The 22,913-nt window shown below is 37.7% G+C and overlaps 2 protein-coding genes across 2 annotated transcripts in view; one reads left to right on the top strand and one right to left on the bottom strand.

Annotated features, from left to right (window-relative positions):
- The window catches only part of stag1a (STAG1 cohesin complex component a), a 201,296-nt gene extending 198,417 nt beyond the window's left edge, over positions 1-2,879 (top strand). Inside the window, exon 34 of the mRNA XM_060834903.1 lies at positions 749-2,879. Coding sequence (XP_060690886.1) covers positions 749-772 — 24 coding nt within the window. The 3' untranslated portion in view covers positions 773-2,879. The remainder of the gene's footprint in view (positions 1-748) is intronic.
- Positions 2,880-10,750: 7,871 nt separating this feature from the next.
- pccb (propionyl-CoA carboxylase subunit beta) overlaps positions 10,751-22,913 on the bottom strand; it is a 57,289-nt gene continuing 45,126 nt past the window's right edge. The window contains exons 10-15 of the mRNA XM_060834905.1: positions 20,958-21,081; positions 17,956-18,063; positions 16,929-17,029; positions 13,427-13,525; positions 12,517-12,616; positions 10,751-11,788 (exon numbers count right to left, since the gene is read on the bottom strand). Of these exons, the coding sequence (XP_060690888.1) occupies positions 11,667-11,788; positions 12,517-12,616; positions 13,427-13,525; positions 16,929-17,029; positions 17,956-18,063; positions 20,958-21,081 (654 nt within the window). The 3' untranslated portion in view covers positions 10,751-11,666. The remainder of the gene's footprint in view (positions 11,789-12,516; positions 12,617-13,426; positions 13,526-16,928; positions 17,030-17,955; positions 18,064-20,957; positions 21,082-22,913) is intronic.

A 22,913-nucleotide genomic window follows, 5' to 3' on the forward strand; every position in this document is an offset into this window, starting at 1 on the left:
AATGATTGAACTGTTTTATTGACTAATATTGTATACCATTTAAATGTATATTATACAAAAAATTTCTAAGGAATATTGGTTATGCAAATCTGGGCTTTTTGGCTCTTTCCTGAGATGGGAAGTGCCCCAATTCCATCTTTCCAAAGCCAAGCTTCTTGAAATCATTATATTTTGTACACTCTATTTACACATGACTTAAGTCCTAGTTCTTCTTTTTCTTGTCTGTTATAAGTCTATCTTGATTCCAATGATGTGAATCATTGCTAAGTATTTTGTGTTTGCTGTGTACTTTTATAATTTCACCATCTCTATTTATTTCTCTGAAAGTCTATTCTATTAAAAAGTCATCAGTGCACTTGTAAATGTACATTCTCAACTGTGGACCTTAAACATATTGACGTACTGTTCTATTTCACACAGTGAAAGTTTTTAAATGCGGAGCTATTATAGTGAATCAAAGTGAAAATTCTAACCTGTTTAGTTGATGTGCTAAAGATTAACACTAACTAACCAGAACTAGAGATAGTTAGTTACTCTGCTTAAATGATTATCATCCCTTCTGTATTAAATGTTGTAAATTTATATCTGCACTTGTAAATTCAGCTTTTGTACTACCACATATTTGTACATGAATTATTACAGAAATTGTTTTGAATTGATAGATTTGAAAATGTTCTGTGGTGCATAGATTTATTTCCTCCCACAAATCTGAAGATGGATTTTTTGTTTTATTTTTGTTTTTCTATAGGGCTTTGGGATGCCTATGTTCTGAGACTGCTGGAAGTTTTATATTTTTAAGAACTCCATCGTCTAAAGAGAATCCAAGATCTAAATACTGTGACAGCAACTTTTAAACTAAATTTTACATACTCAAGATCTGATTTATTTTTTATCAAAGGATAAACTTGATGAAGATTTGATTATGATAAATGGGGAAGCCTGAAGGAGGAAGCACTATAATGGTCTGTTACTGAGACAGATTTTCTTATGGACCGAAAAACGTGATCTTCATGGGAAGAATTACCCCCTACCCCCAAAATTGACCTGACAGATGGACTGTAGCACTGCTGAGGAGTGCCACAGTAGGATTTTTTAAAAAAATATATATATCAACCAAGAGTAAATTGTATTAAAATCATGAAGGCATATTTAAAAAGATAGGGTGGCACATACAGCAGATGACACCAAAAGTACAGATGAGTTCCCTGAGTTTTTGTAATTTTTTTCTGCTGTACAGTTTAATATAAAAAATTTTTGAGATCAGCAGTTTATGTTATGTTTTTTAATTCAAGCTTAGAAATTTTTCAGAAGGCAGCAATGCTGAAAATCTAGATTAGGAGCAAAGCAATTTTCTCACACTGGAGTTTGGTTTCTTTGTGGTACGCATTTATTTTATTGAGGGGTGGGGTGGGTAACTGGAAATTAATTGCAAAAAACTTCTACAGTACATGTATAAATGGGTAATAGGTTCTGTGGGGGCTTTTTAGAAATGTGAAATATTGCTTCTGCAAATCACAGGTAACAGTAATCCAGAGATTTCTTTTCTTTTTAATACTAAGATCTTATACATATGTCTACAGCAAGCTACTTACTTTCTTAACAAAAGCTGCCTTATTTACTGTGAAGACTACTCATTAGCTGCTTTAAGTTTGACTTCAGCAGAGTTGAGATGTACACTTTTATCATCATTAGTCCAGTGCATTTTGCTTTTAGTTTTAATGCTCAGAACCTAACAGTTGAAATTTAGAAGCTGGTGTAGCTTCCTAAAATTCAATTGTTTGAGAGATATTTGTTATTTGATGACACTTCATAATACAGTACATTTTCTAAAACCAGGTTGTATAAATCAATGCTGTACACTCCCAAAAGTGTAAAAATTAGGTCAAGAGCACATTTCGTTGTTAAATTTTGGTGCACTGTTGCCCTTGATTCCAGATTTACTCTATTCGTTATTAAGGAATGCCCACTTTTGACTTTCTCAATTGTCTAAATGTACTTTTACAGATAATTTTATACAAAACAGAGTTCAGTAATTGACTAAATGGAGGATTAGCCCAATGTGCTAGAATGTGTTCCATCTGTCTTGCTTCTGATTAGTTACCTGCAGTATTGAATTGTTCTTTTAATGCCATTTCCCATCTGATCATATTTTTAAAGTAATGTCAGAAACAAATTAATTTTGTAACCTACAATTTTAACATTTTAACCATCTTAATTTAGCTGTCCGTAGACAGTTTCCAATATAGAAATTGACAATTTGACACCTGAAATTTCACAGAACAAAAGCTAATCAAAACATACTGCTTGCAGAAGATATTTGAAAGCTACTGTCATAAATGGAAAGAATATTACATGATAAATTTTAATGTTTTCTCACATTTTGAAAGTAGTTATAACTAGATTTTAAATTTTAAGGTCATTTGAGTCATTTACTAATCTACAATACTAACTTAGATGAACAGAAAAGCTGACTTTAAAGGTATTGACTTTTTGGTATTGCTATTAAGCAGTTGTGAAAATATGCGATATTGGTTAGTTTTGTACAGTTTTCAGGCTAAATTGTCAATGATCTGAAATAGTTCTGTGGATTGAGTGGCGCGATGATAGGTACTGCATGGTTAGAATCATCTCTGCATCAACTTATGCTGTGCAGTCAACTATTTAAATCTGAATTCTTCGGCAGTATTGTAGCAGAATGTGAAACGATGGTTTCATGTCTGGATACCTCCACGCTGGGCTTGAAATTGAGTTTGAAGTTAATAAGTTTTATATTTTGAGTGTTACCTTGATTGGTTTTACTAGTAATACTGTAAATTGTACATTTTCAGTATAAAATTTCTTTTTGTACATTTTAAAGCTGATGCTTCACCTTTCCTTTAATAAACTGTTTGAAAATAATTGTTGCAGATGTTATGTTATTTAAAACCGAAATTTTTCATAACAGTTAATTCCTGCCTCTAAACTGACTGTCCTCTTTCATTTTGAAAAATGTCAGAAGTCACACAATATCAGGATATATTCCCAGAAGTTTATTTGAAATCACAAGCTTTTGGAGTGCTGCTGCTTCATCAGGTGGAGTGATTAGAAGCACATAGGCAGAGAAATCAAAAGGTCATACAAATGGTGTGAGTGGAGTGTAGACAGCTACAGTGTAGCTACAGGTAACCTCACCTTGCTGTTCTGTATCTGTAAAATTTTCTTTACTGTCCTGTTTTGACATTGTCATCTTGTTAAGTTGTTATGATCTTTATCTTAATTAGTTTGTACAGTTTTGGATTATTTGTTATTTTGGTTGGACCTTGGCATGTGACTCTTATACCTATCATGTTATTCCAACCATTTGGTTTCTTTCCAGCATCACCTTAGTTTTAATTTTTTTGTAATTATCTCTCTGCCTCAATTAATCAGATTATAGATCGTCCCTTGACTTGCTATTCAGTTGTCTATGGCTTACTCACTGTCAACTGTCTGATGTTTCTGCAGGTGACCAAAACTTTCTTTTTCATTTAGCCTGTCGATCCTCCACTCACTCCATTTGTATGATCTTTTGATCTCTCTGTCTGTAAATTCTGTGCCTGTGTGCTTCTAATCACACCACCTGACAAAGGAGCAGCACTCAGAAAGCTTGTGATTTCAAATAAACTTGTTGGACTATAACATAGTGTTGTGTGACTTCTGACCACATCCACCCCAGTCCAACACCAGCACCGAGACTTCATTATAACTGGTAGATCATGCGCTTTTATAAATGGAGGATCGGACAGTATTATTCAGTCAGAATATCTTTTTTTAAGAAAAATGTCAGATTCTTAGTATGACTTATGGAATAAACATTGTCAATTCAGCTCCCATTTTTAATGTAGCTTTAATTGTGTAAAGTATAGGATGATAAGTAAACTTATGATTTAAGTGGCTTCTGTTCCCAGTCCCAAAGGAGCTCCCAAGAAACTATGCTTGCACCCCACCTGTTTTTCAACTGCTGGCTTTCAGCAAGTTCATTATTATAGTGTTAGCTTTCAACTGCACGTTGACAACACTCAATTCAACCTCTCATTTTTCTTGATCCTTAACACTGTCTTTATCACACTATTTTGACATCTAATGCTGGACAAGCAGAGATTTACACCAATTGAGAATCTTGAAAAGTACAAAGCCATTGTTTAATCACAAACTGTTTCCAATCAGTTGATTCCATCCCGTAGCCTAGCAGCTATCTGAAGCTGAACATGTAACTCAGAACTTTGGTGCCATTTTTGACTGAGTTTCTGACCACATCCGCCTGTCACAGAGAAGCTCAATTTCCACTTAACAATGCTCCATTGAACCTCGGCCCCATCTCACTACTGCTGAAACCCTCACCTGTACATAGGATACTAATTTGAACTCCTGCAATAATTTCCTACGGCTGAAATGATTGACTTCTAACAACCAAAGAAATCTTCCTTACATTTGTTTGGATTCTAATTAGCAAGCACTGTCTCTATTTTGCTGGGGCTTCTTGAATGCTACAGTCAAATGCTGCCTTGATCTCAAAAGGAGTCTCTCTCCATATGTCTCCAGACTTTGATTCCTTTGTCCATATTTGGATCGAGGCTGTAGTGAGATCTGAAACAAGAATATTGCAGATGGAACCAAGACTGTTTTGGTAAGCAATTGTTATGTGCCACTTGATAACTTTGATGCTGAAAACTTCCCTCACTTTGAGAGAGAGTATATTGGTAGTGGCAGAAGTTAGCTGAATTTGGATTTGCTTTGCTTTTCTGGACAGGTCATACCTGGGTGACTGTCAAGTAGGTGCCATTGCTGTGGCTGTACTACAAAGCTTGGCAGAAGGTATTCTGTAGAATTCAATTATATTTACATAATTAATTTTGACTTCCTCACATGCTTAATCATGTTTAATTGTGATTAGTTGTTGAATAATACTTGCAAGCAAGAAACCTAGGTTAGGATAAGGTTTATGCTTTTATTGCTTATAATGGTTCAACCTAAAATAAATTTAGATTGACCAATGTTAAAATACATTTGAAGTGAACATGTGTATTTTTAAAATTATTTAGTTTTATAATTTAAAGTTTGAAGCAGTTTTGTATTAGTTTGTATTGTTATATCTAGGTTTAGTTTGTGTTTTTTAAATAGCAACAGTTTTATTAATTCATACATGGGCTTTTGTAACGAAAGGATATTGATTGATATTCTAAAATTCTTCAAGGTACCATGTAGAAGGGTAGTTGACCACAGAGGTGGCATTGCGTATTCTAGATACTTTCTAGTCAACCCACTCAGAGTAGTAACTATAACACTCCATAGTCTAGCAGACGCATCAATTGTTTACTGGTGCCACCTCATCATGATAAAGATCTATGGAATTGATAAAGGACAACCTGTTATAAAAGGGACAACCTAATAAAATGGTTGGCATGTTAACTAATAAGGAGATAATGATGGCAGTGATGTCAGTAGGTGACTTTTTTTTCTTTTAAAAAGTACTCAAGAATTTGGCAAATATTGTTTAACCCATCCCAGATTTACTCGTCACAACTCATGCACTAACAATCTAAACAGAGTTCAAGAGACTCCATGATTATTCATGAGGCTAGCGAGATTTAATGAGGCCTGAGTTTTAGTGGATTGATGCGCAAAATGCCATTTGATACCATGAGACTTAACTATTGCTGAAAACAGACACATTTTGTTGAAACATTTTAACTTGCATACATCAGGACTTTTATGCGAGAGTACCAGTTCAAGCCGTGCTTGAAGTGTTGATTGTAGAGGCATTTTCATGGAGAGTTAATGATTGGCAGTTAACTGATGGGTTTTGGTTAAATTTTAAACCAGAGGGTCTTTAGTAGGGAAGTGGTCCTATCTTTCCCTATGAGCCAGGAGACCTGGATACAGGTTCCATTGGCTCCAAAGGTATGTATAACATCTCTCAACAGGTTGACGAGAAAATAGCTAAATTTTAAACCAGGCAGTTGCCACTGGTCATATCATTGCTCTGAGAAATGAACAAGCAAGTGGCTGTCACCTCTTCTGAGTTGGAACAGATAGTCATACTATGTTCTTTATGCCTGGTAAAGAAGAGCCCTGTATCTTAATATGCGTATCTTCCAGTACGGGTCAGTTAGATCAATTGGCTGGTGGCTGATTTGTGATGAGTGTTGCCACTGGCATAGGTTCAATTCCCTGCACCAGCTGAGATTACCATGAAGAACCCTCTTTCTCAATCTCTCATCTCCGGCATACTGACACTCAGGTTAGCACCACCAGTCATGTTTCTCTAATGATAAACAGCCCTATGGCTAGTGATCTCAGAGGTGTAATGAGCAAGGTACTAACTAGACTAACTTTGCAGCATTGTGTCCAACATTGGATATGATTCCGCTATTGGAAATTTGTTGAATAATCCTTAGCAGGACTTGTTCACTTAATGGTAAGGTCCTAGGGAGTGTTGCTGAACAAAGAGACCTTGGAGTGCAGGTTCATAGCACTTGAAAGTGGAGTCACAGGTAGATAGGATCGTGAAGGAGGTGTTTGGTATGCTTTCCTTCATTGGTCAGAGTATTGAGTACAGGAGTTGGGAGGTCATGTTGCAGCTGTACAGGACATTGGTTAGGCCACTGTTGGAATATTGCGTGCAGTTCTGGTCTCCTTCCTATTGGAAAGATGTTGTGAAACTTGAAAGGATTCAGAAAAGATTTACAAGGATGTTGCCAGCGTTGGAAGACTTGAGCTGTAGGGAGAGGCTGAACAGGCTGGGGCTGTTTTCCCTGGAGCATCAGAGGCTGAGGGGAGTGACCTTATAGCGGCTTACAAAATTATGAGGGGCATAGATAGGATAAATAGGTAAAGTCTTTTCCCTTGGGTCGGGGAGTCCAGAACTACAGGGCACAGGTTTAGGGTGAGAGGGGAAAGATATAAAAGAGTCCTAAGGGGCAACTTTTTCACATAGAAGGTGGTACGTGTATGGAATGAGCTGCCAGAGGAAGTGGTGGAGGCTGGTACAATTGCAACATTTAAGAGGCATTTGGATGGGTATATGAATAGGATGGGTTTGGAGGGATATGGGCTGGGTGCTGGCAGGTGACACCAGATTGGGTTGGGATATCTAGTTGGCATGGACGGGTTGGACCGAAGGGTCTGTTTCCATGCTGTGCATCTCTAGGACTCTAAATATGGAAAGATTTATGCTGTCAACCAATTTAGAGTTACCTAAGTGTTTAAAAATGTTCTGACCTCAAATATTTCAATTAATTAAATAGGTAATTTGTTGTCTTAGAGCTTTTCTGAGGGCTCTTGTGGTTCAGTGGTAGTATCTCTACCTCTGGACCAGGAGGTGTAGGTTCAAATCCCACCTGCTGCAGGTGTGTGGAACAACATCACTGAAAAGGATGATTAGTGAATGAATAGTAGACCTTTTCTAAAGCAGCATTGGCCAGTCCACAAGTTGTGATTGCTTCATTCCTTAATGATAATTTTCTGTCTAGATTACCGCATTAGTTCAGTGGATATGACTATTATTTTGATTGGGCAGACCCATTACATGTATGCACAACCAGGAAAACTACTTGAATGTGATTTTACATGTACTTGGAAAGGCAAGGACTGATTAGGGATAGTCAGCATGGCTTTGTACTTGAGAAATCATGTCTCATGAACTTGATGGAGTTTTTTGAAAAAGTAACAGAGGATTAATGAGGGCAGAGCAGTAGATGTGATCTATATGGACTTCAGTAAGGCGTTTGACAAAGTTCCTCATGGGAGACTGGTCAGCAAGGTTAGATCTCAAGGAATACAGGGAGAACTAGTTGTTTGGATACAGAACCAGCACGAAGGGAGAAAACAGAGGATGGTGGTGGAGAGTTGCTTTTCAAACTAGAGGACTGTGAGCAGTGTGCGCCACAAGGATCAATGCTGGGTCCATTGCTTTCCTTCATGTATATAAATGATTTGGATGTAAGCGGAAGAAGTATAGTTAGTATGTTTGCAGATGACACCAAAATTGGAAGTATTGTGGACAGCGAAGATTACCTCAGAGTACAATGGGATCTAGATCAGATTGCCCAGTGGGCTGAGGTGTGGCAAATGAAGTTTAATTTAGATAAATGTGAGGTGCTGCATTACAGAAAAGCAAATCAGCAGGATTTATATACTTAATGGTAAGATCCTGGGGAGTGTAGCTGAACAAAGACCTTGGAGTGCAGTTTCGTAGTTTTTTTAAAGTATAGAGTTGCTGGTAGTAAAGATGACATTCGGTATGCTTTCCTTTATTGGTCAGAGCACTGAGTAGCATTGGAAAGTAATTTGCAGCTGTACAGGAAATTGGTTAGGCCACTGTTGGAATATTGCATGCAATTCTGGTCTTCCTATTGGAAGAATGTTGTGAAACTTGAAAGGGCTCAAAAAAGACTTACAAGGATGTTGCCAGGGCTGGAGGATTTGAACTATACAGACAGGCTGAATAGGCTGGGGCTGTTTTACCTGGAGTGTCGGAGGGTTTATAAAATTGAGGGGCATAGATAGGGTAAATAGACAAAGTCTTTTCCCTGAGATGGAGGAGTCCAGAACTAAATGGTGTAGTTTAGGGTGAAAGGGGAAAGATATAAGAGATTTATGGGGCATCTTTTTCACAGAGGGTGGTATGTGTATGGAATGAGCTGTCAGAGAAAGTGGCGGAGGCTAGTACAATTGCAACATTTAAAAGGCATCTGGATGGGTATATGAATAGGAAAGGTTTAGAGGGATATGGGCCAGGTGCTGATAAATGGGACCAAATTAGGTTAGGATATTTGGTTGGCATGAATGAGTTGGACCGAAGGATCTGTTTCTGTGCTGTACATCTGTGACTCTGACTAGGAAGTGGTATGACATGAAAACTTCTGTCAGCAAGAATTAATGCAGGCCGCTAATGAGTCAAACATGCTGTTTTGAGAAAAATATTTTGACAAGTACAGTATTAAGTAGGAAAAGGGATTTTTAAAATTTGAGCTTATGGTCTAAAGTGCAACAATGATGAAATGGGGATGTTGAAAACCAAGAATTAGCCTGAAGGGAAGTGCCAGGTCTCTGAAGCTGATTTAAATATATACTTTTAGATTCTAAGTCTGTCTTCTGGTGTAGATACTTTCTGCTAACAAATTCTAGCCATTGCACTTTACACTGCCTAGGTTTCTATCTATTCCTGCACTGCTGTATGTCAACTGGATTGGGTCATTTCCAATGGCTGAGCAACTCTAGAGTAGCCCTTAAATCAGTATGATGTCATGCCATTGCTCTTTAAGGAAAGCACTCAAGTTGCAAAATTGAATGAGAGATAGGTAACTGAACAGCCTCACTTTTGAGACTGGTGAAGCATTTAAAGTGAATTTCCCAATAGTCAGTGTGGAACAGTGGTTAGCACTGTTGCCTCACAGCGCCAGAGACTTGGGTTCAATTCCTGCCTCAGGCAACTGTGTGGAGTTTGCACATTCTCCCCGTGTCTGCGTGGGTTTCGTCCGGTGCTCTGGTTTCCTCCCACAGTCCAAATATGTGCAGGTTAGGTGAATTGGCCATGCTAAATTGCCCGTAATGTTAGATGTAGGGGTTAATGTAGGCGAATGGGTCTGGATGGGTTGCTCTTCAGAGGGTCGGTGTGGACTTGTTGGGGCGAAGGGCCTGTTTCCATACTAAGTCATCTAATCTAATTGTTTTTGAGAAGGTGGAGCTACTGCAGTCCATTTGATGTGGGTATACCAGGTGCTATTCATAAGGCAGTGTCTGGGTTTTGGTCAAACTACTGAATGAGCAACATATTCCCAATTCTACTTGGTATGTGATTCTGAGAAATTTGCAACTGATGGTATTCGAAATGCCTGCTGCATTTCTTCTAGGCAGTCGAAGTTTGGGGATTTGATGTTGTCAAAAGCCAAGATGAGCAGCTTATTGAATATTTGATACTGATTGTCTTGTAATACTGTATTCATGACACAATCTGGGTTTAAGAAATCAAGTAATTTCAATGATGACCATTAAAAATGCAAAGGAAAGGAAATCTGACCCAGTCTGGTTTATAAGTGCCTCAAGACCAATGGTCATGTTACCCAGTTGCCTTTATTTTCAGTGAAATACTGTGAGGTGGAGAAGTCAGGTACCCAATGCTACAGTGATATGGGAGAAGAATTCAACTAAAATTTTAATCAGATTAAAGCATTCTTCTTAAGTGGTGTTTTTAATTCTGTCAGCCCTTTTCTCAGTGATCTGTTTCACCTGATGTTTTCATACCGTCCCTTTAAAATTCACTGTCTTGTAATACTGTATTCACACCTATTCACAATAATATCGATGAGGGATCATTTCAAATTACTTGTGGAGACAGTCTCGTCGACAGAATGAAGGCAACTAGAGAAAGTCACTCAAGGGTGTCTTGCTCAGGATAAAATATCTATCCTCTGAATTGGGCAATAACCCCACTTAATTGAAGGGTAAATGCGGATAACAACAAAGTTAGCTTCGTCAGTAGTGCCTATATGCTGTGAAAGAATAAACAAGACAAAATCTTGGAAAACTGAATGGAATGATTATCTATGGAAATGGTTTTCTGGACAACATTCCCTGCAATGCTGCATGTTTGCCAAAAGCAAGGTCACCAGGAGAACTCCCTACTCTGAAGAGTAGGTTGGGTTGTTTTACATCTGTGAAAGCAAACAAGATTTTGATTTGGAATCTCATCCTAAATACAGTACCTTGTCAAAAATCATACAACATCAGGTTATAGTCCAACAGGTTTATTTGAAATCTCAAGCTTTCAAGGCACTGCCCCTTCAAGTGAAATGAAGAGCGCACCCAGACACAGACTTTATAAATGAGAGATCAAACAAATATACAAATGGTGAGAGTGGAGTCACAACAGGCTGTATATGCAGCTGATTGGAGTGTCAGACAGTGAATAACAAATGAAGGAATGACAATAATCTGATTATCTCTGCCTCAATTAATTACGAAAAAAAAACGATAAAATGGTGCTAGAGCCAAACCAGTGGACTGAATACAGTATCTGGCAGGAGCGTGTTCAAGGTTTTGAAATGGGTCTTGAAACTACAATCCACAAATCTCTTGGGGAGAAGTTAATATGCTACCATGGAGATAAAGATACCCTTTGGTACAAAAAGTATAAAATGAAACCTGAAAACGTAGCACCAGATGTTACAAGGGAATTGGGTGAAAATAATTAAATAATTAAACATGTTCTGTAAAATTGTCATGGCTGCTATCTGTGTTGATTTAATACTTGTTTTTTTTTTGCAGCATTATAGAGAACTGAATCTGTTTTCCTGGTGTACTAGCAATCAAGGTGAACCTTCAATATGTTCAATTATATGTTACTACTAACGTGCCATATGATTTGAAAAGATGATCAGGGCCATTCTGAACTGTTTAACAGGCTTATTGAAGAAAAGTCAGATTCTGACAGCTGATATGGTGGGTTTGCAGGATGTTCTCAGCTGCTGTTTTCAAAGATTTGAACCAAACCAGCATTTTGTTGTTGATTTCAAATTTATTCCTAAATACCTTTTCCTATTTCTTGCTAAATGATGAGGGATTCCAGCATTATTTGTTAACAGAAAAAAAATCAATGGTTTTGGAGGGGGACATTCTGTTCATCTGCTTGACATCTAAGTTTTTTTTCACAGGGGGATATTGCCATGTTTTTTCCAAGGGTTAGTCTGTTTCTTATTTGCCAGCATCTCCAAGTCTCGACAAATACGCAATCGAGTGGTTGCTGGTTCAATTATGTCATCGACAAAACCTGCATAGAACACACAAGCAGAGTAGATCAGTTTTACTGTAAAGTAACTGAGCCAGAAATCTACTTTAAGTATAAAACAGCTGTCTGGTGTATTAACTGACTGAGACTTGGCCAGTGTTAGATACTGCATGAATAACAACACTAAACAGAATGCCTGGAAGAAAGTATAAACTTTCGCAATACAGAAGTTACTCATTTTGTACGAGTTAGATGTATAGGGTATTGCTTACTCCTAATCTAATTGTTTTAAATGAGCTTTTGTTTTAATATTTAGTTTGTTTCCCAATCAAGGCAAAGCTTATTGAAGCATTGGAGCACCAACAACAATGCTCGTTCACGATACAGGGCAATTGAACATTTTCAACTTTGTTCTTTTTTCTCAGATGCTTCTTTTTCCTCAATGTTTCAAGCTGAATATGAAACTTCACAACAATACTTGCAGGCCACCTGACTATTTCCAGCACACTGTTTTTGCTTTGTACCATTACTGAATTCCAGCCGCTGTCAACAGGGCACTGCCTCCACTAGTGAAGGTGGGAGAGACTTACCAGCCCTCCTGGTGAGCTCAGCCACATTACAATACATGTGTCAATATGTCACAGTGCTGTTTTACTTCTCATTGTCTGTTGTGAAGTAAGATGGTCAACTTTATTTTAATTGATACTTTGGAGCTTAAAATACTCAAAACGAAAATTAGAAAATGTACAACACATGCTTCTTGAACTTGCCTCTCACAGCTGCTGGGAATGGGTTTGCAAATGTTTCCACATATTCTGCCTCTGCCTCTACTTCATTCCCTTTTCCTTTAAAGATGATCTGCACAGCACCCTTGAAAAGGAAAGGAAAATGTCAAACAATGAAACGCATACTTCCAATAAATAACTTGTTTACAACATTTTACAAAATAATCATCTACTTTGAGTGTTCTCTTATACCAACCAGATTTGTTTGATCAGTAGTTTAGTGAGAAACCAAAGGATTTTATACAGACTGCATTCATCTATCAGCAGATTCAATATGACATGGTAATTCTTGGTAAAATCACAGAACAGATTTCTGGCTTCCTGGGATAAAAGTTGTACATCTCATGTAATGTAAGCTAGCTAATTATACAAAATATTAATGATTCATTTAATCCCTGCTGATGAATATATGGTCATGCAGGCACTGCACAAGTTAAAGTAAGTCTGTACAGAAATAGACTGCATTACTTTTATTATATTAGAGACCAGCCATGCTGTATTACTAACGAGTTATATGTTTCCTTTCTTTAATCTGGCTTAGATTGCTATCTACAAACTAGTTAGAACTTACACAGCCTCTGCATCACCTTGGGTTTTCAATTATTTAGAAGGGACGTGAATTCATATTTAAATTGACAATATTGATTTGCCTTTCACAAATGGATGATAGATAGAGGTATACTAGTTTGATTAGGTAGTTCATTTCAGTAATGATCATTTTGGCCAAACTTAATTTAAATTTCATACAGCTAAATTCTAGTCTCTGTAACGTGCTCTATACCCATCTCAAAGATTTGTTTGAATTAGTGAACTAAATGTAGGCAAAGGTCAGCCAGGACTTGTATCTATGTACTGCTAAAAGGGTATGTGATAGAAATGTAGAGGTGTCACCTACCTTAGCACCCATAACTGCAACTTCTGCTGTTGGCCAAGCATAGTTCAAATCACCTCTTAAGTGCTTGGAGCTCATCACATCATATGCACCACCGTAGGCCTACAAAGAAAAACATTACAGTATTTCACCTGTTTAAAAGATGATTCACTTAAAGTTGTTAATAAAATAGAAATAACATTTGACATAGATTTCCACTTGCTCTCCTTCATGTTTCCTATGCTCAAAAATTTCCTCCACTTTTTTGTTCCTATATTTCATGCTCCTAGCTGTTCTACATCTCTCTCATTACAGTCTTAAACTTCAGATTTTAGTTATTTTAACTCTGTCAGGATTCTCTGCAGTTAACAAATGGTATGACTGCCACCTCCAGGTGCAAAGAGAAGGAACCCAATATCATTTGGAAGCAACACAATCCTCAGGCTACAATATAGAGAAACTAAGAGCTAACAGGAACAAAGACAACAGTTGTTTATGCCCTGGATTGACATGAGCAGGAGTACTAATTAATCTGAAATAACAGTGGAGTAAGGTGTGCATAGAATGCAGTGGTAGTGTTAGCTCATGTATGACATATCTTGAAGCCTTCACTGTCATCAGTCCAGACACAGGAACATCTTATTGGCTGCTTTGATGTTTGGAGTAAACATTCCAATTTCTTTGCTGCTTGCCATTCCAAATTTGGAATGAGATCTTGCACACCACTGAGTGCAAATAGTTTCTCCTGCACCAACCAGCTAACACCACTAGATGGAACCCAATCAATTAAGTAATCAAGGTGAGTTTACTCTTTTTGTTTTTTTCCTTTAAAAAAAAAATCAAATTTTGATTATTTCAGTTAGGAATGTACTGATTTACACTTGTACAGAATGCTATTTCAGTCTGTGTACACTTTCTCGGCAAAGAAAATGCTTCATGATACCTAATTCTGGCTTTGAGGGGAATTAAGCTTCATTGAAAGATGCTAGTTTCAGGGAGTGAGCACAACAAGTGGAAGTTATCTTCATTATGTAACTAGTTATTTTTTTGATGGTCTGGTCAATTATTTATTAGTGTCACCACTGGCTTGCAAAGGACCAACTGGCAGAAACCCAAATATGGTCATGAATATTTCATCCCTGATATACAATAAGGTGGATTACTCATTTATTTGAATGTTACATTTTCAGGTTGAAAATAATGCAGGGAGTGGCAAATCATGGGTCAAACACACCTCTGTCTCAGCAATGTATCCAAACATTTGGATTAGCCAGAATCCGTATTAAACATTATAATAACCATGGTTAGATCAGGACATTTTTAGAAGTTATTGGATGAACATTTCCTTGTAATGACAAATCTACCCCCTCAATCTCTTTTGTACAACCAATGAACAGGTCAGAATTCCACACTTCGTGGAACACCTTTGTTATGAATATAATATTATAAATTCCTCAACTTGCAATTTTCCCAAGCAGCATTCCAGGCGAAGTGGTGATTTACATGTACTTCATTCAACTTAAGTCTATCTGCTGCTCACTATGTGATCTTCTCTCCAATGAGGAGATCTAAAGAGATTGGGTGGCCACTTTGTGGAACAGCTCAGTGCAATATGTGACTCTAACTTCCAGAGGCCTGTCATTTTAGTGCTCCATCTTATTCAAACTGACAAAGCTACCCCTATCCTGTTTCACTGTTCATGCAAAGCTCAATATAACTTTGAGGACTGGGAACTTGTCATTTGAAGAGGCATTTTACAGCCTTGCTGATGAACACTTATGATCCTGGAGCAGGCCACCAAATTTATGTTACAATCTGGCTGGGACCAGCAACTTCAACTATACAAAGTGAAAGATCGAGAGGATAATACAGAGCAAATATCACTGAAGTTTTTCATCGGCTGTGCTCTGCTTGTGTAATTCTTGCAGGCTTTGATGAGCTCGTGCATTTTCCCCCATAGTGTCCTTTCTACTTGCTCAGCTCTCCAGATTTGAGTCCTGAATCTAGCTATCTACAAATTCTTAGAACTGTTTCCAGCATTGTAACTGCTATTAACTGATCTTGACTCCTCACTGAGATCCCCCCCAACACACACACACAAAATCTGTGGTTCAGCTGACTTCTGAGCAGTACAGCTAACTGCAGCATCCAACACGAAGTCTAAACTCTGACCTTTGACCTCCTCACTCAGCTTTGACTTATTCAAAATCTTGCAATAAATACCTCCTCTGTTGCTAAGCAGAATTGCATGTAGGCAATATTTTGGCACAGCAAAATGTAACAGATAGCATCAGATATGCTCAAAGTAAAAGTGGCAGAGTCAATAAGCCAGGAGTTGTTCTTTAAGACTACGTTCCATAAGGACACACAGATCCAAGCTAAATCTCAATACCATGGCCCCAGGTGATCTACCCCAATATAAAACTTTTCAGTTTTTTTCCCCAAATAGGGTAGTTGTGTGTTGGTGCCTCTGCAAACTAAGATGACAATTTAAATTATCAACTCATTAAATTTAACACTGAAATGTTCTCTCAAGAACTGGGACAAGGTTTGAATCAAAGTGCCAGAGATAAGGGTGTACGGTCTGACTCATTGCAAAGAGTCCATTTTCAGTTGTGCATGTACAATAATGAAATACAGAAATAAACAGATGGAGTACAACATGGGAAAGTGTGAGGTCATGCATTTTGGTAGGAAGAATAGAAGCATGGACTATTTTCTAAATGGGGAGAAAATTCAGAAGTCGGAAGTGCAAAGAGACTTCGAGGTTCTATTCCAGGATTGTCAAGGTAAACTTGCAGGTCGAGTCATTTGTTAGGAAGGCAAATGCAATATTGGCATTTGTTTTAGAAGGACTTGAATATAAAAGTAGGGATGTACTTCTAAAGTTTTAAAGCTCTGGTCAGGCCATGTTTGGAGTATTGTGTGCAGTTTTGGGCCCCATATCTCAGGAAGGATGTACTGGCCCTGGAACGGGTTCAGAGGAGGTTCACAAGAATGGTGCCAGGATTAAAGTTTAACATATGAGGAATGTTTGGGGACTCTGGGTCTATACTCGATGGAGTTAAAAAGAATGAATGGTGTGGTGTGAGGTGGGTGGAAATCTAAGAGAAACTTACCAAAGGGCCTGGACAGAGTTACATTGGGAAGATGTTTCCACTGAAAGGAGAAATGAGGACATGGGGGGGCACAGCCTTTAGAATAAAGGGAAGACCTTTTAGAATGGAAACAAGGAGAAACTTATTCGGCCAGAGAGTAGCAAATTTACGGAATTCATTGCCACAGAAGGCTGTGAAGGTTAGGTTATTGAGTATATTTAAGACTGAGATAGATAGCTTCTTGATGGTCAAGGGGATCAAGGGTTATGGGGAGAAAACAGGGGAACGGGGTTGAGAAACGTATCAGCCATGACGGGATGGCCTAATATTCTTTCTTATTTCTCTCCTTAGGAGTAATAATTACTACCCAAACTGACCAAATGGGTTGTGTATATGGGTAAAGATTCTATAGTTCCACCTTCTCTTACCTTTCGTGTGATCACTGTAATTTTGGGGACTGTGGCCTCAGCAAATGCATAGAGCAACTTTGCACCATGTCTGATGATTCCGCCATATTCCTGGCTAGTTCCTGTGTAGTCATATGAAAACATCATAAACTATAATCCAGAAGAAATACACAAGGTCTTTCTGTATCAGATGAAGAAAGAATAATGGGTTTGCAGTCAGTCATTTCCTTATGCATTGGAGCTTGCAGTTATTAGGAAGCTATTTCAACTTCTCAGCCACTGGAGGGGATATGGGAGTCAAATCGAAGATTTTATTGTTGTACAGGGAGTTTAAACTAAAAAGTACAAGTTAGATTACACATAATATATAAATTAACAAGATACAATTCATTGCCAAACCTTGATGAAGGTTTTTTAAAAAATCATTTTCAAATCTCCAACACTTAATCTTCAGTGCCAAAGGTTATTTGGTCATTATCACTACTTATTACAGCACTAAGTTGTAACACGTTTTTTCTGGTGACTTTAATGTATAGCTAATGAGTAATAAAGGAACTCTGCACTTTTCACATGTTACAATGATATGCCTTCAGCAAGATGCTGCTATTTATTATACTGAAGTCTCTGGAGGAGTAAGGCCACATTGACAGCAAATATCTGATTTTCATTGTTTATCCTGCACACAGTTAAATAAGTATTACTGGAGCCGCACTCCAAGTAAAATTCTGTTTGGTATCCAAATTATCGTTAACTGTCTGAAAAGTGGTTAATTGCCTACAATAATTACCACACAAGTATGCGAATTGCTCCCATATTTACACATTACAGCAAAACAAAACAGGTGATAAGGTAGAACTGGATAATAAAACTAGGCTAATTATTAAAATAGGAATGTTTTTCTTGTGACTCACCTTGACCAATCCATGCATAAACTAATGATAATTTAAATATTATAGTATATTATGATTTAGATTAGGATGAGAGAGAGATTATTTGGAACCTCTGTCAAACATGACTGTTATTCATGCTGTCAGATTTTAGGTCCTACCTGGCAAAAATCCAGGCACATCCACAAATGTAATGATGGGGATATTAAATGCATCACAGAATCTGACAAAACGGGCTCCTTTTACTGAAGCATTGATGTCTAGACAACCTAAGGAAAAAGAAATTAAACTATAACAGTTTTCTCATGAATCAGACCAAGCTTATAACTCTTTATTCTGTTAAAATTAAAAGTCTGTGATGAACAAGCTACCAAGACTAATAGAAATTAAGAAAAGATAAAACAGCAAGCAATGATAGGTGAGAGAAAACATGGTTTTTAATATCCAATGGTTGGATGGGGTGATGAAGGCTTAAAGAAATTCCAATGAGTATTCTTGGTTGAATTCATTTTAGTGCATTACAGCAATATTGCTTTAAGAATATTGAAATGCAACCACATAAGTTACTGAAAGTTAAAAATTCTTTGGCAAGCAGTATCATCCCACAGCATTAAGGTACAGTTGCCTTAGTCCCAACAGTTCGTAAAGCTGCTCTCTCATGAGAGTTCCACATTTGAACCTCAGCCAGTCTTGGAAATGAATGCTGTTGGCATTACTCTGCATTGCAAACCAGCCATCCAGCCAACTGACCACCTTCTTCCGACATATCTTCAATTTTAAGAACAAACCAGCACCCTTACTTCAGTATACAAACATCATTCATTGGAATTTTCACTAGTGTTCTCCATAGGAACAAACTATCCTCTAGATCTTGTGTCTGAGAATGGGCTAAAGAATAAAAATCTGTTATACCCCTCAATTGATCTTATCAGTAATTCCTGGTACAATAATCTTGCTCTTGACCCATTTTTCCTTCCAATGCAATATTCACAACTCCTGCAGCAAAGTAACAAGGAAACAACTGGCTCTACTTCTGCTAATATTGCTCTCAAATGACTGTAATACAATCATACAACAGCTCAATATTTAACTTCCTTAATGCTGACCTCCAGTCAGGATTGGAGACTCAACAGGAACAAAATAACCTGAATATTCCAATATATTGTGCCAGCTGGTGCTGTTTACAAAGCTTATTAGTCTGTTTTCCTTTCTTTACCATATCCACAATTCAGATTCCAGTATATTTCCTCAAACTCAATCATTTCCATAATATGCATAAATAACCTTTCTGCAGCTGATGTTGGCAGCAAGATACTCCTTAAAAATCTGTTTTTAAAGAATTTGCTCTACAGGGAATAAAACATCAGATCATTAAAAAATAGAGGATAGCTTGTTAGCTATGTTTGGAGTCAGAAGGAGATGACGAACTTCATTAGTCTATGGAAGGATTCCTTAGGACAGATTTAAAGCAGCTACTTTGCATCAGTCTTTACTGAGCCAGATTATGCTTCGTTATCATCAACATAAGGTACAAGTAACACTAAAATTAAACGTTCGAAATAGATGCAAATATAACCTGGAAAGAATACAAGTCTGCAAAGCAGACCAGGCTGCTAATTGTACCCATATTCAACTGAGTCAGGGACTGCTCCCACATGGCAAAATTCAAAACAAGCCAACAATGAGATGTTGTTAGTTTGAACTTCAAGAGTTAATCAATCTAGAGTGGATCAGCCATCTTTGTAGGCACAGATGCGACTGCAGTCAGTGTTTGTTTTTTAAAATGGCAGTCATGCCCCATGTTGCATTTTTCGAGAAAGTTACTATTTTACATTATATACCAGTATATAATGTATACCACCAATCATGTCTTTGCCATTCACTTATGCACACTTTTCATTCTTCTTTTTGTATCACCCATAGCAGTATTAAAGACTGGTTAGTCAATAGTTTTGGGCAGCCATGAATGAGGGAAAAATATTCATACAAATAAGAGCTCAGACATAATGATGACACACACCACATTATATTTCAAGGTCTGTAAAGTGCGCCTCCACTTTTGAGTAAACTTCTATTAATTTCCTTATTTTAAAGGGTCAATATGACATTTCCTATTTCCCAATTTATTGTATAATTTCTCCACTGTTTAGCCTTTATATTTAATAAGAACCTCTTTTTGTTAAGTTTTATTGAATTTTATCTTGTGTACTGTAGATAGCAAAATTATAAAGTCTGGAAGTTATCCTTATGACTTCCTTTATAAATCATGTACACTGTTTTCCAACTCAGGTTGGCGCATGACTTGAAGAGGAACTTAGAAGTGATGCTGTTCCTATGCATCTGTCTGTCCTGTCCTTCTATGCAGTCAAGGTTGCAACTTTGAAAGATGATGTCCTAAGCGTCTTGGTGAGTTTGTTGCAATTCAACATATCACTGGTACACACTGCAGCCACTGTGTATCAGTGATTGAGGAAGGGAATATTTACAGTTGTAGGTGGTGTGTCAATCCAGCATGCTGTAAAGCTTCAGTTAAGGGCAGATTATTCCATCGCATTTCTGATATGTGCATTCCAGATGGTGAACAGGCTTTTGACAATGCAGGAGAGGAGTTATTTGGCACAGAATTCTCAGCCTCTGACCTGCTCTTGTAGTCACAGCATTTGAAATGCTGGTCTAGTTCAGTTTCTGGTCAATGGTAACCCTCTTAATATTGATATTGGATGATTCATCAAATAATTGTACTGAATGTCAAAGGAAGATGGTTGGATTTTCTCTCGTGGAAGATGGTCATTTCTTGACATTTATGGTGCAAATGTCAATTTTCATATCAGCCCAAACCTGAATTTTGTCCAGATTTTCCTGCCTATGTCTGAGAAGTTGTGTATGGTGCAGAATATCATCATCATCAGCAAACATCCTCACTTTTGACCTCATGATTGAGAAAGGCCATTCATGAAGAAGCTGATGATGGTTGGATCTAAGACACCAGCCCAGGAAATGCTGCGGCAATTGAGATGATTAACCTCCACATATCACAACTCACCTGCTTTTGTCTAGGTAAGACTCGAACCAGTGGAGAACCTTATCAAGTGTTCTTATATCCAGCAATACTGCAATCTCAGCAAGATGGGAATTTGTTTGGAAGTGAAGTTAAAACACTCACCTGAAGCCACTTTAGGTTGATTACCCACAATTCCCACTGTGCATCCATTCATCCTGGCAAAACCAATAATAATGTTCTTCGCATAATTAGGCATGAGCTCAAAAAATTCCCTTTCATCTGCAATCTAAAACAGATTTTCAAAAGGTGACTGTTTGAAATGTGCTTCAAAAAACATTAAATACTTATCACTCTACAAAGAGCTGAAAAATTCAGCTGAATCTCAAAACAACATAACCATGCACTGCTAACAGAGTCATTCATTACAGAGATTACAACAAACACACTAAGGATAATTTCACAAGAGTGGAAGCGAGGAATTCACTGATCCACAGGACCTGAAGAAACGTACATTTAAATATATAGTATACATCAAGCCTGAAGATCAGTGACTGTTTAGAAACATTTCTCTCAAATTGCAATATTGCAGCTGTCGATGGGCTTGAAGATTTAGGGCTGTAAATACAAAATGTGTGAATACTGCTCAGCAGACACAAGAAATCATTACATAAGGCCTAATTGATGTTGCCTGATGCAACAGTTATATTACAATTGCACAGAGCTCTGGTTAGACACTGCATAGAGGACTTGCTTACAGTCCTGGGCACTGCGCCTTTGGAAGGTGCACAGTAGGTTCATTAGATTGACAAATTCCAAATAATCCATCATAAAAGGAAACTATTAAGCCATCATGCTTGTGCTGCCTTTATGAAAAAACGCTACTTATTTTCATTCAATAACATGATTAATCTTTAACTCCATTGTCAATCAAAACTCTACACATAGTTTTGCATACTTCATGACAAAATTCATTACTTTATACATGCGCAATAAATTTCATCTGCTACATATCTGCCCTTTCACTGTTAGGTCTGTCTTTTTGAAGTTTTGCTACCTTCCTCACTACATTTCTGAATTTCATAACATACGCAAACTTGAAAATTTATGCTCAGTTAATTAACACACATCAAAAAGGGCCAGTGGTCCCAGCACTAACCCACCAGGGAACACCAGTGCACACTCCCCTTCAGAAAAGCAATTGTTAACTCTTACCCTGCATTTTGTCCCAAGCCAATTTCATAACCACTTAGCAACTGCTTCCTGAATGTAACAGGCTTCATTTTCGTTAACCAGTCTATTGTGTGGCGTTTAATCACATCTTTTCAAAGTTCACATGTACATGAATCATGTAACTCATTAGCTCTTGAGTGATTAAGCAATTCTATCAAGATAATTAAAAATGATTTGCCTTTGACAAATCTGCAACAGCTTTCATTTTTTAAGCTTCAACTTTTGCAAATACCAATTCATTTTCTTTTACATTGTTACTGCAAAGCTTTCTTTTATTGCTAACCTTATTTATTTATGGAATGTGGATGTCACTGACTAGGCCAGCATTTATTGCACAACCTTTGTTGCCTTTGAAACAGTAGTGGTTAGCTGCCTTCTTGAACCCCTGAAGTCCATTTTGATGCCAAAAGAAAGGGAGTCCTAAGATTGCGACCCAGCAACACTGAAGCTACAGCAATATACTGGGGCGTGGCTCGGAGAAAAACGTTCAGATAGTGACGTTCCCGTGTATTAGTTATCCTTGTCCCTATAGACGGTAGTGGTCATGAGTTTGGAAGGTGCTGTCTCAGAATCTTGGGTAAATCTCTTCAGTGCATCTTGTAAATACACTGCTGAAATTGAGTGTTGGTTTTGGATGGAGTGAATGTTCAAGCTAATAGGCAGACTGTCAATCAAGCGGGCTGCTTTGTCTTTTATGGTGTCAGGTTTAGAGAGTGCTATTGGGGCTACAATCATTCAGACAAGTGGAAAGTACTTTTGTCTTGCATCATGCAGCAAGTTGACAGATTCTGGGGAGTCAGGAGGGGAGATACTTCCTGCAGGATTCCTAGCTTCTGACTTGCTTTTGTAACCAAAGTATTTACATGGCTAGTCCTCGTCAGTTTGTGG

The sequence above is a fragment of the Hemiscyllium ocellatum genome, chromosome 13 (assembly GCF_020745735.1).
Source record: "Hemiscyllium ocellatum isolate sHemOce1 chromosome 13, sHemOce1.pat.X.cur, whole genome shotgun sequence".
NCBI classification, from domain to species: Eukaryota; Metazoa; Chordata; class Chondrichthyes; order Orectolobiformes; family Hemiscylliidae; genus Hemiscyllium; species Hemiscyllium ocellatum.